The sequence below is a fragment of the Leuciscus leuciscus genome (genome assembly GCF_965113295.1).
Source record: "Leuciscus leuciscus genome assembly, chromosome: 4".
NCBI classification, from domain to species: domain Eukaryota; kingdom Metazoa; phylum Chordata; class Actinopteri; order Cypriniformes; family Leuciscidae; genus Leuciscus; species Leuciscus leuciscus.
Window position 1 is genome coordinate 39,387,279 of NC_138728.1, and position 15,701 is coordinate 39,402,979.

A 15,701-nucleotide genomic window follows, 5' to 3' on the forward strand; every position below is an offset into this window, starting at 1 on the left:
CACTGGCTATCTGAGTTTGCAAAACAAAACAAAGAGTTTGCAATTCACACTTAAATCGCTATTCTAGACATTAGCATTAGGCTATTAAAGTGTTGATAATGAAGGAATTAAATAATGTAGGCTATGTAGTAATATTTCTGTCATAAATGTTTATTACTAAATATTTAATTAGGCATATTTCAATAATTGAAGAATTAAAACGCTACTTCAGTTTGGGCCAGCTTTTTCCAAGCAAAACTAAATACAATCTTCAAACGCATGTTCATTTGTTGTCTTGAACAAAATGTTCAACTCAATATTAAATTCCACAGGGATCTTTGAATCCTTACAACCAGGGTGCGATTTGTGAATAAAACTTTTTATTTTTTTATTCAAATAAATCTCGAACCACAGTGCTTCGTGCTGCTGTTAAACTAAATAACATTTATAGAATAATTATGAACTTAAATGAAACAATATCGCAACATTGACAAATACATTTATTTGAGCTGTTTTTACAATTTAACCCTCTAAGACCGGCGGGGGCGCCGGCGCTCCCGTTTGCGTGTGTCTGTTTAAGAGCCTATAGAAACTGAAACCAAATGGCTAGCTCAATAATTCTTTTTGCATACAAAACCAGAGATGTAACATGTTCAGATCAAGCCTCCAACATGCTCCTGTTGCGTTGTTTTCACCCTCTAATCAGTCTGTACAAATTGCGTAATATGCGTTTCCAAAAAAAAACACAAAAATGCATTGCACGTCTTTGCACACATGTTCTGTAGATCTGCGATTGATAGTTACGTCTTCCGATGGCTCATTGACGTAGCACGTTCTGTGCACTATGACCCCAGCGTGTGTCGCATGTTGTGACGTCACAAGCTGCGTCATTTGACCATGCGTTTGACTCCCGTTTGACTCCCATTTGCTGTATGTTTCATTCTTATCGTTGTTGTCTTTTTGTCATTGCTTCATTTGATCATTTCTTTCACAAATACACTTTTACAAATACAAGCACATTCACACACACACACACACACGCGCCCGCGCGTAACATTATGTCTAAACGGAAGTACACGGACGCGGAGGTTTTGGCAATACTAATTGCGTCCGATGACGATGAACTCTCCGTCTGCTCATCGGCTCCTGATTCCGTTTCAAGTGGGGACGAAGCTGACTTTCTTGACGGTATAGATCCGTCCCAGGACATGTAAGTATATATTTATGAAATATACTTTGCTTTTGAGTTAGAGAATAAACAAAACAAACATAGAATGAACTTGAGCTTATGACGCACCATTTACTCATTTAGTCAGTTCTATATTGCTATATTCTATATTACACTTCTACATTTCTATACAAAAACATTACTTACCATTTTACTTACCTTTTTTGTTGTAGTGTTGAAAATGTTGGAGAGCCATTGGAGCCCTCTGAGCCACCCTGCACCTCTGAGTCACCCAGCACCTCTGAGCCATCCGTGCCAGTTTGCAGAGGGAGAGGTTATGGTCGGAGGGCTAACACCAGAGGCTACAGAAGTCGGAGCCAAGGGTCCCGTGGTAAGGGCTCTACATTAGAGACTGCACCTAATCAATCTGGTGGGTGGAAAACAGAAAAGGACCCTGACCAGTTGCCTAGACCCCCCCATCATTTCCTGCCCAAAAGAAAGCCAGGTGTGCAGCCACCTCTGTCAACTTCTGTGGACAGCCCAACACCCACTGAGCTTTTCAAAATGTACTTTGATAAGTCCACTATCAAAACACTGTGTTCCAACACTAATAAAAAAGCAGCAATAAATATTGCTGCAGGGAAAAAATTCAAGTGGACTGAAATCACTGACGAAGAACTTTACAAATACATTGGCCTCACACTGTACATGGGCATTCTAAAGCTTCCAAAGCTCAGAGATTTCTGGCGTGTTGAATCCATCTTCCATGTTCCCTTCCCTCAAAAGGTTATGTCCAGAGACCGGTTCCTCCACATCACGTGGAATATGCACTTGAGCGACCCTGCAGAAGATGCTGCCAATGACAAAAAAAAAGGCACTGCCGATTATGACTGTCTGCATAGAATACGGCCTCTATATGACAGTTTGCGCGTAGCCTGCAAAGCTGTCTACCACCCTGACAGAAACCTTTCCGTGGATGAGCGCATGGTAGCCACCAAAGCCAGAATCAGCCTGAAACAGTACATCAAAAATAAGCCTACAAAGTGGGGAATAAAACTTTTTGTGCTGTGTGATTGTAGTGGCTACACAGTAGATTTCAACATCTACACAGGGAAGTCCAATGTTGCAAGTGGGAAGGGACTTTCGTTTGATGCTGTGATGTCGCTGGTCAGGAAGGAGTTCTTGGGATCTGGATATCACATTTACTGTGATAATTTTTATACCAGCCCAGTACTCTTTCAGCACCTTTACGACCTGGGATTTGGAGCCTGTGGAACCATCAGAGACACAAGAATTGGTGTCCCAAACACCAAAGTAAATGCGATGTCAAAGAAATCTCCACGGGGATCGATAAGGTGGATCAGACAGGGATCGCTCCTTTTCACAAAGTGGATGGACACACGAGAAGTGAGTGTGTGCACTACTCTGCACACTGCATACTTGGGAGACACAGTGAAAAGAGTGTGCAAATCCAGCAGTGAGTACAAGAAGTTGGATGTTCCAATTCCACCGGCTGTGAAAGACTACAACCGCTTCATGGGGGGAGTTGACCTATCAGATCAGTTGATTGGCTACTATTCCTCGTGGAAGAAAAGCAAGAAGTGGTACATGACTGTACTGCACCATTTCATTGACATTGCTGTCACTAACAGCTACTTGCTGCACAAGCTACTGTGTAGCAGCAAGGAGGAGCAGCCCATGACACACCAGGCCTTCCAAGAACAGTTGTCAGCGGAGCTGTGTGGGGTGTCCTTACAACCAGCACGGGAGAGCTACCAGCACTTACCTGTTGCCATTTCTGGAACAGTTGGCTCAAAAAAAGCCACACAGGGGCGCAGGAAATGTAGGCTGTGTGGGAAAAGCACTCCATTCATGTGCGAGGCATGCAAAGTGCCCCTCTGCGTTATTCTGGACAGGAACTGTCACAAGAATTATCACAGCTAGAGTTGCCTGTGTTTATGTAGGGATGTTGTTTAGGTCTGAAAAGTAAAGCACAGTTTATTTATTTTATATTTATTTTATTATTAATTGTTCTGACAGGGTCTATTTATTTTATATTTTATCCATTTCAATGTTCAATCAATATTCAAAAGAAAAATGTTATCTGTTTGACCACAAATGAAATTGAATATTTTACATTGCATTTTTCCCCATTTTTTTTTTTGAATGAGTGTAAAAATGAGTGTATCTTAAAAACGAATGTATGTAAACAGTTCAAATCAATTCTATTTAGTTTTAAATTGTTTTATGCACGTTTTCCACATTGACAAGTTTGAGGTTGAGATTTATCCAATTTTTGTATTGAATAAAATATGTGGAAAAAAAATATTAAAATTGTTTTTCTTTTTGTTTATTGCACTTTTGATATATTTATCTAGTTACTATTGATTTATTACAAACATAGCCTTCAAATTGGGACAGTAAGGATTATTTTGATGTATGGCATTTGAAAATGCTCAAAAGAATGACAGCACAGCATTTAAAAATACAAAGATATACTCTGGTGGAATTGTTCTATGGCAGGTCATAAAGGGTTAATTCAGGGCGATTTAGCCTACATTTAGTTAGAGCGAGATTTTCACCCTTTCCTCGTCCTTTCCTCATTGGGAAGCGCTCACATGATAGCTAAACATGTTTGAGTAGATCCTCTACCTCTCGGTTTCATATGGATTACATAATCAGGCTTTAGACATAGCCGATTTCGTATAGTGACTGAGCTGAGGCAAGTGGCTTTCGGTTCATTTTTGTGACGCGCAGTTCCCGGAGACAGAGACGACAGACAGACTTTTGTCGTTAGCCTAATGTGACAGGTTGATAATATAACGTTCAGTTTTGTTCATTGGAATTGGGGAACTTGTAATGGTTGTATATTGCAAATGACTAGACACGCCCATCGGTGTTGAGCTGCAGTTGATATTGAGTACACCTGTGCGGTGCAATCATGAGGGTGCGTCTGTGTCTAGTGGCGTGATAAAAACCCTGTCTAAGTTTGGTTGATTGTTATTCTTCTCTGTGCGGTGTGAAGTAACCGGCTACCCATTTCTAGTTGCTTTGCCTCTCTGGAATGCGTGAAGTGACGAGCGCAGGGAATATAAAGGTTACTATAGCTTAAATTCCCCTACGAGGTGCGGCCCAAGAGCGCTAGCTGCTGTTTTTTTATATATAGATTTATTTTGTTCCTGTTTCATGGTCCTAGTACAGCTGACGGCAGCGCCCAAGAGCGCTAGCTGCTGTTTTTTTATATATAGATTTATTTTGTTCCTGTTTCATGGTCCTAGTACAGCTGACGGCAGCGGATATTGCGGTTTTGAACCGCTGACGATCGAGCTCTTTAACGAGCCGCTCGTAAGAAAGGAAATACTGACGTAGCCTAATGTATGTTCGATGGGCTATTAAGTTATAGTAAACTGATATGCTGGTAGCCTGGTCCATTTAAAGCAGTGCAAACAATATTAACATTAGTCTTAATTGAGAAGTGAAATATGATGTTACTGTGACTGAGTGGTGTAACTTTCTTTTTTTGTTAGTTTTTTTGGTAAATCCATTTGCCAGTTATATCCGCTGGTGGCTAGAACTGTGATATTGAGGCTTAACAGAAGGGGGAGTGTATTTGTTTTCTTGTTGATATTCTCTTTTTTTGGTGTGACACTTGTTTTATGTTTGGTTGATTTTTATATTTAGCCAAAGGTTACACTAATATGAATAAAAGTTTACAGTTTTGAATGATGTAGGCTATAGGCTACTCTACTCTTATCTGTATGACCGAAAAACTACAGAGTAGCCTTTTAATTTATTTTAGCTGTTAAGAGAAAAATAAGTCCAAATGAACGCGTTTCAATGTGTGTTCGCTCACACGAGCGAGAAGCGCTCTTCATTCGTCTCATTTCTCAATAGAATAGTACAAATAATCAGCTTCATTGCACATCATTTACTTTTTTTTTTGTTATTACATTTTTATTTTTTATTTTTTTTTGTGTGTTTTTTTATCGCACTGCATCCCGGGGAATACTAAGGCTTGTCGCCCACCGACGTCTAGGCCTACAATATGAAATACAGGTTATATTGTTATCGTCTCTATTTTTAACTTGTTATTCTATTTTTCTGGCCTTATAAAATGTTCTATTCTGTTTACCATAGTTGTAGTATTTCATCCTTACAGTTAATTGACATTAACCCCACTTACGGCAATTGAAAAAAATCCAGCAATTGCTGCTGTTTTGCACAATATCCCTTTGCGCCACCTGGCGGTCATTTCGCGAATGACTTTGAAATGCGACTGGTTTATTTTTGCCGCGGTAGCTGGCGCGGCGGTAATAGGCATTCTGGTTGATTACCATCTGTATGTAGCAGTGCATTCAGTTGCTTTTGAAAGGACAAATATAAGGTGTCAGTGTATTTCATTAGACTTTAACTTTGTCAGCTATAAAAAAATCTAGCATTTCCTCACGTTTTACCACTGATTTTTAGCGACAGTTGATATGCATGGGCCACTGGCGATCGATTTAAATTAGCACATATTTAAGTAGATACAGCCTTATTAGCATACTTAAACATACAATTACAGAGAACTTGCAATACATTTTTTTTCTCATATTCATGTGAGTAATCAAATGGTAAAGTTTCATGGTGATATCTCTAAGTAAAAATTTTTACCCTATTCACCTGTAGTGTCTCTACACAGTTTAATTGTTCAAAACTAATGTAAAATAAATGTTCAAATGTTAATGATGTTCTACTAGTAATCAAATAAATGTTAACATGTACAATTTCAAATTTGCCCAAATAACGTTCACATTAAAAATAAAGTAGACAACTAAAATATCTACATTGCCTATAAATAGGCTACTTCAAGTAATTTTTTGTTGTTGTATTTAAAATAGCATAATTCTCAGTTTTTGTTCTTTATGTTTCAATGTAATTACTGTACATTATATTTACATTATTTTTGTTACTCTATTTGTATTGCTACTTATTTTTTAATAAACTGTTTATACAACTCTTATCTCGTGCTGACTTTTATTAAAACATTATAGACTACTCATCTTTTCTAGACATACACTATTTTAAGGTGCAATGGGCTACAGTCACACCTTAAGAAAACCAATACTTAAAAATACCATATTAATTTAAAATAATTTTCCGTATTTATATTTGACAAATATTTTACCCGTATTTTAATTAAAATTGCATTGTGGTAATGTTGGTGAATTAAAGCTTTACGAAGAAATGACTTTCCCCTCAACTGTATCATAAGCATCATTATAATGTAATCAACATATTAGACACTAACGACATCTTGTGGACAAAACGTGGAAGAATCCGCCTTTCTCTCCGAGACGACCCAGCCATTTTTAGCCTATTTCATATAATAAATCCAAATAAAAAATACTCTTTCAAATATATTTTTACTTAAAAATGTTTATTAAATCAGTCAACATTGTTAATAGCAAAATCCGTCTTGTGAAACGTATTGTAAAATACAAGATGCAATAAATAAACACTGGGAAAGTGTCACATGCCTGTCCTGTCTCGTGTAGCACATGTGGTGTTTGTGTTCCTGTCTCTGTTTTGACCCCACCCTCCTTGTTATCTCATTATTGGTTTCATTTGCCCCACCTGTTGTTCCCTCATCACCTGCCTGATTTGTCCCTTTTATAAGTTCCTTTGTGTTTGCAGTCTGTGTCGGATCGTTGTCTTGTACACGTCTCCTGTTCTCCCGTGACCCTTTTTGGTATGTTCGTTTTTGAAGTTGTTGTTGTTTTGTATTGAGTTATGTTTTCCCCCTCGTGGGTTTTGTTTTGTGTTTAGTGTTTCTTTTGTAATAAATAATCATTTTTCCTTTGCATTTGAGTCCTCCCTTAGTTTTCTTTAGTTAACGTGACAGAAAGTCATTTAAAAATAAGTTGTTTTCCACGGTAGGGGCATTACACTATTTTACTGTAATTGTAGTTGACTAATAGTGGCACAAACACATTTATACTTTTTTTTTTCGTCAAATAAACATTAGAAAGTACTGCTCTGAAACAATTTGTGCTGAAAAGACCACTATATAATGACGTAAAAGTTGATGATGATGCCAAAAAGATTTGCATGTGCAGGGTAAGATTTGTGGAAGTGTACGTAAGATTGTAAATTAAATTTAAATTCATATTTATGTTTATGTTGTTAGCGTGAAGCTGCAGTTTCACAATGCATGAATTACACTCACAGTACAGTACAAAACAACAGTAAATGTTGCAAATCTTTTTTCTTACGCTTGAAACACAATTTACACCTTTACACCTGCCATTTTATAATCTTTTAACATACCATACCAACATTTTACATTTGTTTTTGTGGCCCCCCAGAGGACTATTTGTTGATTAAACATGATGAATGTATTTATGAAAATTAATTTCCTGCATTAAACACTTTAATTTAATCTATAAACAGTACTATTATTATTGTTATATGGGTAGTTGACGTGACGTGGCTTTTTCACCGTCACAGAAGATAAAAAATAATTTATTTCACATTTTCATCCTTTAGAATACTATAAATGGTTAAACATTTTCTTGTTTTACATGAATTTGTTGTTTAAATACCTGAGTTATTTTTAATTTTTTTACAACTTTGAGCCAAATCTCAAAATCGTCCTATGGTGTGACGGTAGACAACATTATTTCATAAATATTAACTTTTATAAATAAAGAAAATAATGTTTAAACATCTTAATGAACACTCCTGGCATAATTGTGCAAGTGTCTATTTCACTAAGTGGCCATCACGTTTCCTATACATACATTTCTAAAAGTGTAGGAATTTAATAAAGTTTGTCACAGAAAAAAATGTCCTTTGGTGTTATGCAATAACCTGATATTAAGTTGGGCAATATCATGGACAACTAAATTTAGTTGAAAGACCCCATTCAAGGTCATGTGACTGAAGACCCCTATGAAGCCCATGAGCAGTGCACATGGCAAGTATTTCTCTCAGAATTGTTCAAATATTTAACTATGTTTTCAGACCACTGAAGTTGTTAAGTTTTTTTGTCCTTTAGTGTGACACTCCTAAATTTAATTTTTTTATTAAAATTTGTATTTTTGACAGCAGGACTATGTAATATTATGCAAATGTATCATGCCAATTGCTAATAACAGTTCAGCTAGTATTAGCATGGTTATTAACTGCCACAAAAGCTCAAATGTCCTTTGGTGTGACAGAAAATGTCATAGGAAATGTCCTTTGGTGTGACGCTTTGGCCTGTGACACCATAGGACACAGATGTCACACCATAGGACAAGACCTCCTTAACAAGCTTTTAAAACGAATATATAAAGTTTCAACAAAAAAACAAATGTCCTCCTTTATTATTGTTACAATAAACACTATATATTCTGACTCTTTTTATGCAATGACTATCTTTGTCCTTTAGTGTGACGCTTTGTCCTATGGTGTGACAAACATAAAACAACAGAAAAATATACTTATTTTAAAATATCTTTAAAAAAAAGAGTAAAGTTTGGCATTAGGGGAGTTACAATAATGTCTCCTCTTAGATGGGTACAATTTCAAACAGTTTTGTAAGGTTGGCGAAAAAGTTTTATTGACATTTGTAGGGAAAAGTTTATCAGGTTCATCTATCCATGGTGAAAATGATTCTAATTAGTACTTTCATGTAAAATAAATATCACTTTAAGAAAATAATGTTTTAATAATGTGAACAATTCTGTCTCAAGTATTTTTTATGTTATTTAATATAATTTCTTAGTACTTTTTTAAATGTCACACCATAGGACACATTTACAGTACTATTCAGTGAAAACGTGAAAAAAATATGTGAAGTCATTGACAAAATGAGTGACCACTACTATTTTCTGAAACTACAGTTTTCATACTCCATAAATATATGTATTTTTTCTTAAAAAGTTATGTTTTCCCAAAAAAGTACTTTTTCTTGGCCATTTGTCAACTACCCATATATATAATATATCAGTGGCGGCTGCTGGTCTTTCAAAGAGGGGAAGCTCATTTTCGGCCTACATCATAAAAATTGTCCATTTATACGTAAATTCTACGTTCCTTTTCAGGAAAATGCTCTGTGACCCTGTCGTACCAACCAGGCGTCTTTTCCAGTGACTTGACCAGTGTCCTCTCAATGGCCAGCAGAGTTAAATATAATTGTATAAATGTAATAATATAATAAAGGTATAAATGATAATATAATATAGTATAATAATACTACTACTATTTTTTAATTATTACTACTAATAGCAACTAATTGGCTAGCAATTTCAACAAGCAAATACCAAGAAATAGGTTGCAGCAGTTTGACTTTCGACTACACTTGAAAAATCCGCGATGGGACTGAGCTCGAACAGCTTCAGCGTCAGCGACTTTTTATTGTATGAAATCGCTGTCAATCAAGAGGAGATGCAGTCTTTCGACAGACCCTCCAATCATCAAGCAGAAGCCCAGAGTCCAGGCTAGCCCACTTCTCATTCACCCCCAGAGACGCTGAGCATCCGTGGGAGGGACAAAATCGCAGCATTTATCCAATGACCGTCTAGTTTCAAAGCACTGAAAAAAACTGTTCAAAGCAGCCCCACTGAAGTCAATGGAAGCTGGGCTTCAACAGGGAAATTCACTGTGATGCTACGGGAATGTATGAGAAGGAAATCGAGTCAGCCGACCTGCTATATGTAACTGATTCTGAACAAACTCGTCTTTGAGATGAACGTTTTCTAACGCATTTTTAGTCAATAAACTGTTAACACAATAGTACATATTTGACCATTCATTTTTTGACATTATAGGGGTAGCCGAGCTTCCCTAACAGTCTTAAAGAAATCCCCACTGATATATATATATTTAACCCAGCATTTTGAGTGTACAGTAATCTATTGCAAATTTCAAACACACACATTATACCTCATTAATACAGGTTCATATGTTAATGATTCTTCATGATTTCCATCTTAAATCATACACTGAAGGTTCAGAATTATTGGAATCACATTCTGCAAAGCTCCTGTTCTCTTAAGGGAAACAGCAGGAAACCACTGAAAGTGCTGCGGTTATTGTCACTATCATGTATCCTCGTGTTAGGCCAAAGTCTCACATAGACAACATCTCCAACCTCCAGGATCAACACAACTCCATTCGAGGAGTTTAACACACTCTGAGGCTGATGACCATATGCCGAAACCACACGCTCTCCATTCTTATAAATGGATGCAGCTGATACAGTTGGGCCATGACCCGCTACAGAGACTCTGAACATGTACGCTCCTTTCAGCGGGGCTGTGAAAACACCTAAATCAAATAACAAGAGGTACAGAATCAGATGTTTCCTGTATGATTGTTTAATTATCAAGCACACTGTGTAATAGTTTCAAAAGATGGCAGATGATTTCAGGCTGTTTACATGACAACAATGTCCTAAAAATGGACAAGTTTTTTCTTTGCATTTTTCGCGTACAGACGTTGTCAAAACAGTCCCCATTAACACGGATTCGTGGAAACTACTTTAAACGCTGTATTCTGCTGCCTGGCCAGTAGGTGGCAACGTCACTTTGTAAAGAAACACCACGCACCTTTAGACTGATCACGTATTACGCATGACATCACTGTTTACACAAATTTATGTTTTTGTTGTTTACACGATAATGGTATTGTTTCCAAAAACTTGCACTTTGAAGCCCAATTTCAAACGTTTGCGTTTTCAGTCTCCCAATGAATGAACGTGTGAATGAACGGCCAAAGCGCATAAACCTGAATCACATACAAATCTTTACGTGTTTAATTGAAACCGGTGTCGTGTAAACAGCCCCTAATTCTCTAATACACATTACACAACTGCAGAGAGGTCTGAATGGAGCAGAAGGGTTTTCATTATTATAAACTGAGTTTTATGACTCATTTCATTGATCATTACCTGTAATTGGGTTGTAGGCGTTCCCTATGTTTGTGAAGACGTTCCTGTAGGTTAGTGTGATTTCAGTGGTAAAAGGACCAATATATCCACTGCCAGATTTCATCAGTGCAGCTGAAAAAGCTATTTCTCTGTCTGTTATTGAAAAACATAAGACATATTGTGATATATTACTCTATTATACTGAGAAAGTATACACTGAATTTAACATCATTCAAGCACACTTTCACCTTTATTTTCCTTTCTCAACTCCACTTGACCCAGAGTAAGATTTGATATTTCTGTGAAGGAATAAAGATTCAGTTAAAGGTACAATATGCAAGAATTTTGCATTAAAATATCCCATAATCTCAAGGCCAGTGTTATGTATTTTGTTAAGTTGATTACTTACAATATCCCAAATGTTTCCAACTATTTTTAAATCGTGAGAAAATTTCGATTTTAACCAAGGAAAGGGGCGTTAGAGCAGGGGTGAGCTGAGAGTCGCCAGTCAATGGCGTCATATCCGCATTACCCTTGGTTTCCACTCCTACTGCGTGGAGTCCTGGACAAATGCGGAAGTTGTAGTTGTAGCGTCTATCAAGCTACAAACGTTAGCTTGTTTCTTGCAGTCGTTATGGAACACAATTATTTTTTACCGATTGCAGCTGGTCCTGTCGACAAAGCATGCTTAATTTTATACTTTCCAAATGTAGCATTCGGTAATAGTTATGTTTATGTAAGGGAAGTATTATTGCTTTAGATTTGTGTTTAGTTTATTGACATTGTTTATCACGTCTGGTGTTTATGGCCATGTAAATAAATATAGCATGTGTTATACATAAAGATTAATCAGTATTTTGGCATATGATGTGGGCATGTTCGAATGTACTTTTACAACAATTGTTTAGAACACGTAAAACTGTGCCGCGTTATCACAACAATGAATTCAACATACAGTAACATCTATGATGACCAATTTAGTATTAAACCTTACTTTTCTTGCGGTTAATTCATTTTAATTAAATAAAAGTGTGATGAGGTTTAAGAGCCAGGAAGGAAGAAGACAGGGATCGGCGTGACTGGGACTCGTACTTTATTAAAATAAAGCAAAACAAACAAAAGTCGTGCACAACGCGCATTCAGCGTGGCAACCGCGACGGCACAAAACAGTTCAAAAATAAGAGCTCGGATCCACCGGTTTTCTTTCTCTGCGTACAATTTTCTCTCCAGTCTCTCTCTCGTTCCAGCGCGCGGCTTATAAGCGGTTTCTCCACGCCGATCACTGCAATAAGACACAGGTGTTCGTCATTTGCACTTGACCTACTTGCTCGTCTCTTCTCTCTCCCATTACAGACCGCGCTGAACTATGCCCCCCTCGCCACAGAAAGCATGTCATTATAAAAAAATTACTTAGCACATCCATGAACATGATTTTTCGATTCCCGTCTGACTGATTTACATCCACGGTGGAGTTTAAAACGACAGTTCCCATCATTCCACGCTCCTTCACATCGTCATCAAGCTACGCCGTTGTTGTTGTTTGGAATGTAGCGCCCTCTAGCGGCAAAAAATTCTTGCATATTGTAGCTTTAAATGACATTTACACTGCTTATTGTAATAGATAACACAATTTACACAGTATACATTCAATTTTACACTAACATTTACACTATGCATCGTATTGCAGTGGTGTTTTAATTTGAGGATCATTGATACCATCATTTTTCTTGTTCAGCTCTTCCAGGATAAACGTCTGTTGTTCCCTCAGTCTCGTCTCTAAAGCTCTGATGTTTGTTTTCTGCTCTGTAACGGTGGCGGTCAGTTCTCTGATGTTCACTTTCTGCTCTGTAACGGTGGCGGTCAGTTCTCTGATGTTCACTTTCTGCTCTGAAACCGTGGCGGTCAGTTCTCTGTTGATGGTTTTCTGCTCTGTAACGGTGGCGGTCAGTTCTCTGATGTTCACTTTCTGCTCTGTAACGGTGGCGGTCAGTTCTCTGATGTTTCCTTTCTGCTCTGTAACGGTGGCGGTCAGTTCTCTCAGCGCTGCATGGATGTCAGTGAAGAACAGGTGGTAGTTTTGTTGGCTGTCAGTTGAAGCTTCATCTCTCAAAGTGTCTGTTTGAGGTGGATTCTGTCTTCCGTCCTCAGATCTGAGCTGTTGACTGATCTCATTCTCATTGAGTCCTCCATCTACCTGATGCTGTACGACACACACAAAGGTTTCCAACAGCAGCAGTAAACATACTAAACCCTTCATTCTTCACTGATGTTTGTTTCCAGCTCTTGCTCTGTCATCCTCACAGCCTCTCATGTTCCTTTTATAGTGTCCTGATTTACTGTCTTTTGAACTTTATCTATATTGCTTCAGATAAAAAAAAGCAATTCAAGTTAATCACAATCAAAGGGATGTTCTGGGTTCAGTAGATGTTTATCTCTATTCACAACATTTGTGGCACTATGTTGATCTCAACAGAAAATAACTTTGACTCATCTTATATATATATATATATATATATATATATATATATATATATTATAATTATTATTATTATTTTATATATAAGATCAGTGGGGGGATAATCACAGAAGCACACACCTCCGGTCGTTGAATGGTTAAAATCTCACACTTTAATAGTATTTATTAGCACCTAACAAAATAAAAAAGGCTGTGACTGTGAGGAATGATTACCTCAAAATGTACATCCATATGAAAGTTTGAGTGACTTAAATTAAATACATCAGCTATTGTCACATGCCCGTGATTATCCTGACCTCTGGTATATTTCTGAACTCTGATATAGATGGTCACATGACTCTCTATCTTACAAAAGTTACCAGGTTTATCAGATTTATGTTGAAAAAATGTTGCTGATGGAGTTTAACTTGTTCAATCCACAAAATTCCTTTAAATGTATTTTTCCCCCACATGCAACAACATCTTATATTAACAGAAGTAGAACTGAATAAATGCATGGATTAATAAATACAAAAAGGTAGTTTGAGGACAAAATCAATGTCATTCTTTCCTTGCTGCTACTACACAACATATACATATAATTTGAATGACGTATTACATTTATAAAACATTAAATGTAATTATTAACCTGATTTACAACTTTTCATGTACAAGAATGCCCTAGATTTTGGGTTTCCCATTAACTGGTTTACAATAACTTGTTTTATGGTACCATAATGTGAGCTGTTGTTTTGTGGTGTGAACTTTGATCTTAACACCTTTAACCTTATTATTTATTATTACACAGCTCTGTGGAATACTTGATTCTGATTGGTCAATCGCACCATCCAGTGGTAAGTTATTCCCAGATAACAATCGCTGAAAACAGAAACACAGGCTCATCCAGGTTACTGAAGTCAGCAGTGCTATACACTTGCTAGGAACAGTTTTTCTTTGTGGAAGTTTTGCATTTGGTAAGCTTATAAAATATTACAACTTAAGTCAAATCAATATTTTGTGTACAGTTAATTAATTATGCCATCCAGTATCATGGACTCGCTCTATCGTTTCATACAAACGCAGCCGCTGCCATTTTGTGACTGTTTTGTACACTGTCAGATTATAAGAAACAAATGGGTATGACTTTAAAACAGTTTAATCTGAAATCAATATCACTTATCTCCATAATTATTTAAGTGGCGAAATGCTGTGTAATAAGTGGTATGACTGTGTACCGTATCTCTTAAATGTCTCTAGTTTGAACTTGCCGCGTTGCAACTGCTCTCTCCGCGAAGCTTTGCGTTTAAAGACCTATAATAATATTTCAACTCAAATCAATATTTCAAGTAGCCGTGTAATAAGCGGGATAATGTACATCTAGCCGGTGGTTCTCTCAAAATAAACCCCCTTCAGTCTGATGGAAGACCTCATGTACATCACCTTGTTGGGGGTTTATTCTCAGGTTAGGTAAAGTAAGTCAAGTCTTGCTGTCACAGACACTCATTCTTTTACACGACACCCTTTTCAACTAAAAACTTGTAACACTCCCCTAAGCAATTCAGTGGAGTTTACACTATAAAAGGAGAACATTCGTTCCGTTGGAATAAATCAAAAGAATGGAGGAGTATTAAACAAATAGTATAGCAAAAAAACCACAGTGTATTTATAAGACAACAGTGTAAACCCAGTAAACCAATTGCACACTCGTGAATAAATGTTCGTGTGTGTGTGTGTGTGTGTGTGTGCACTTGCTGTACAAGTCTCTCAGTCCAGCGTGTAATATTTGCAAAGTCAATGATGGTACCTTACTCTCTTCTTGTCCAGGATATTCAAGGCTCAGTTTGTCTTTAATATTGCCAGTGGTGTACAAGTGTAACTTAACCAACTTGACATTCAACAGTTAAAGCAATCTACTGAAATTTTTTAAATATGTGAACATATCAACAATATGCTAGGAGTTCCAAATACCATAGATAAACAGGTATAAAAAGGTATAAAATATAAAAATCATATATATGGCTCTACAACCCTACAATTATAAGCTGTAATGTTTCATATTTCACCTGTTCTCCCATCTTGATTCTAATACTTTCTTTGTTACAGATTTCAAATGTATCTGCAGCAGTCCACAGATTAGACGCCGTCAGCAAACCAGTCACTGCTTTTGGAGCTGAATGCGAATTAAAGACATGCAGCATAGCAGA

The 15,701-nt window shown here is 37.0% G+C and overlaps 3 protein-coding genes across 3 annotated transcripts in view; 1 reads left to right on the top strand and 2 right to left on the bottom strand.

Moving 5' to 3' along the window:
• Positions 1 to 11,342, bottom strand: part of LOC309497396 (uncharacterized protein) — a 167,595-nt gene extending 156,253 nt beyond the window's left edge. The window contains exon 1 of the transcript XR_014205513.1: positions 11,291 to 11,342. The gene's annotated coding sequence lies outside the window, so the exon portion shown is untranslated. The remainder of the gene's footprint in view (positions 1 to 11,290) is intronic.
• LOC309497399 (uncharacterized protein) overlaps positions 1 to 15,701 on the top strand; it is a 125,575-nt gene that overhangs the window by 4,529 nt on the left and 105,345 nt on the right. The window lies entirely within an intron of this gene.
• LOC309497428 (uncharacterized protein) overlaps positions 9,412 to 15,701 on the bottom strand; it is a 292,681-nt gene continuing 286,391 nt past the window's right edge. The window contains exons 3-4 of the mRNA XM_082167711.1: positions 11,064 to 11,195; positions 9,412 to 10,441 (exon numbers count right to left, since the gene is read on the bottom strand). Of these exons, the coding sequence (XP_082023837.1) occupies positions 10,140 to 10,441; positions 11,064 to 11,195 (434 nt within the window). The 3' untranslated portion in view covers positions 9,412 to 10,139. The remainder of the gene's footprint in view (positions 10,442 to 11,063; positions 11,196 to 15,701) is intronic.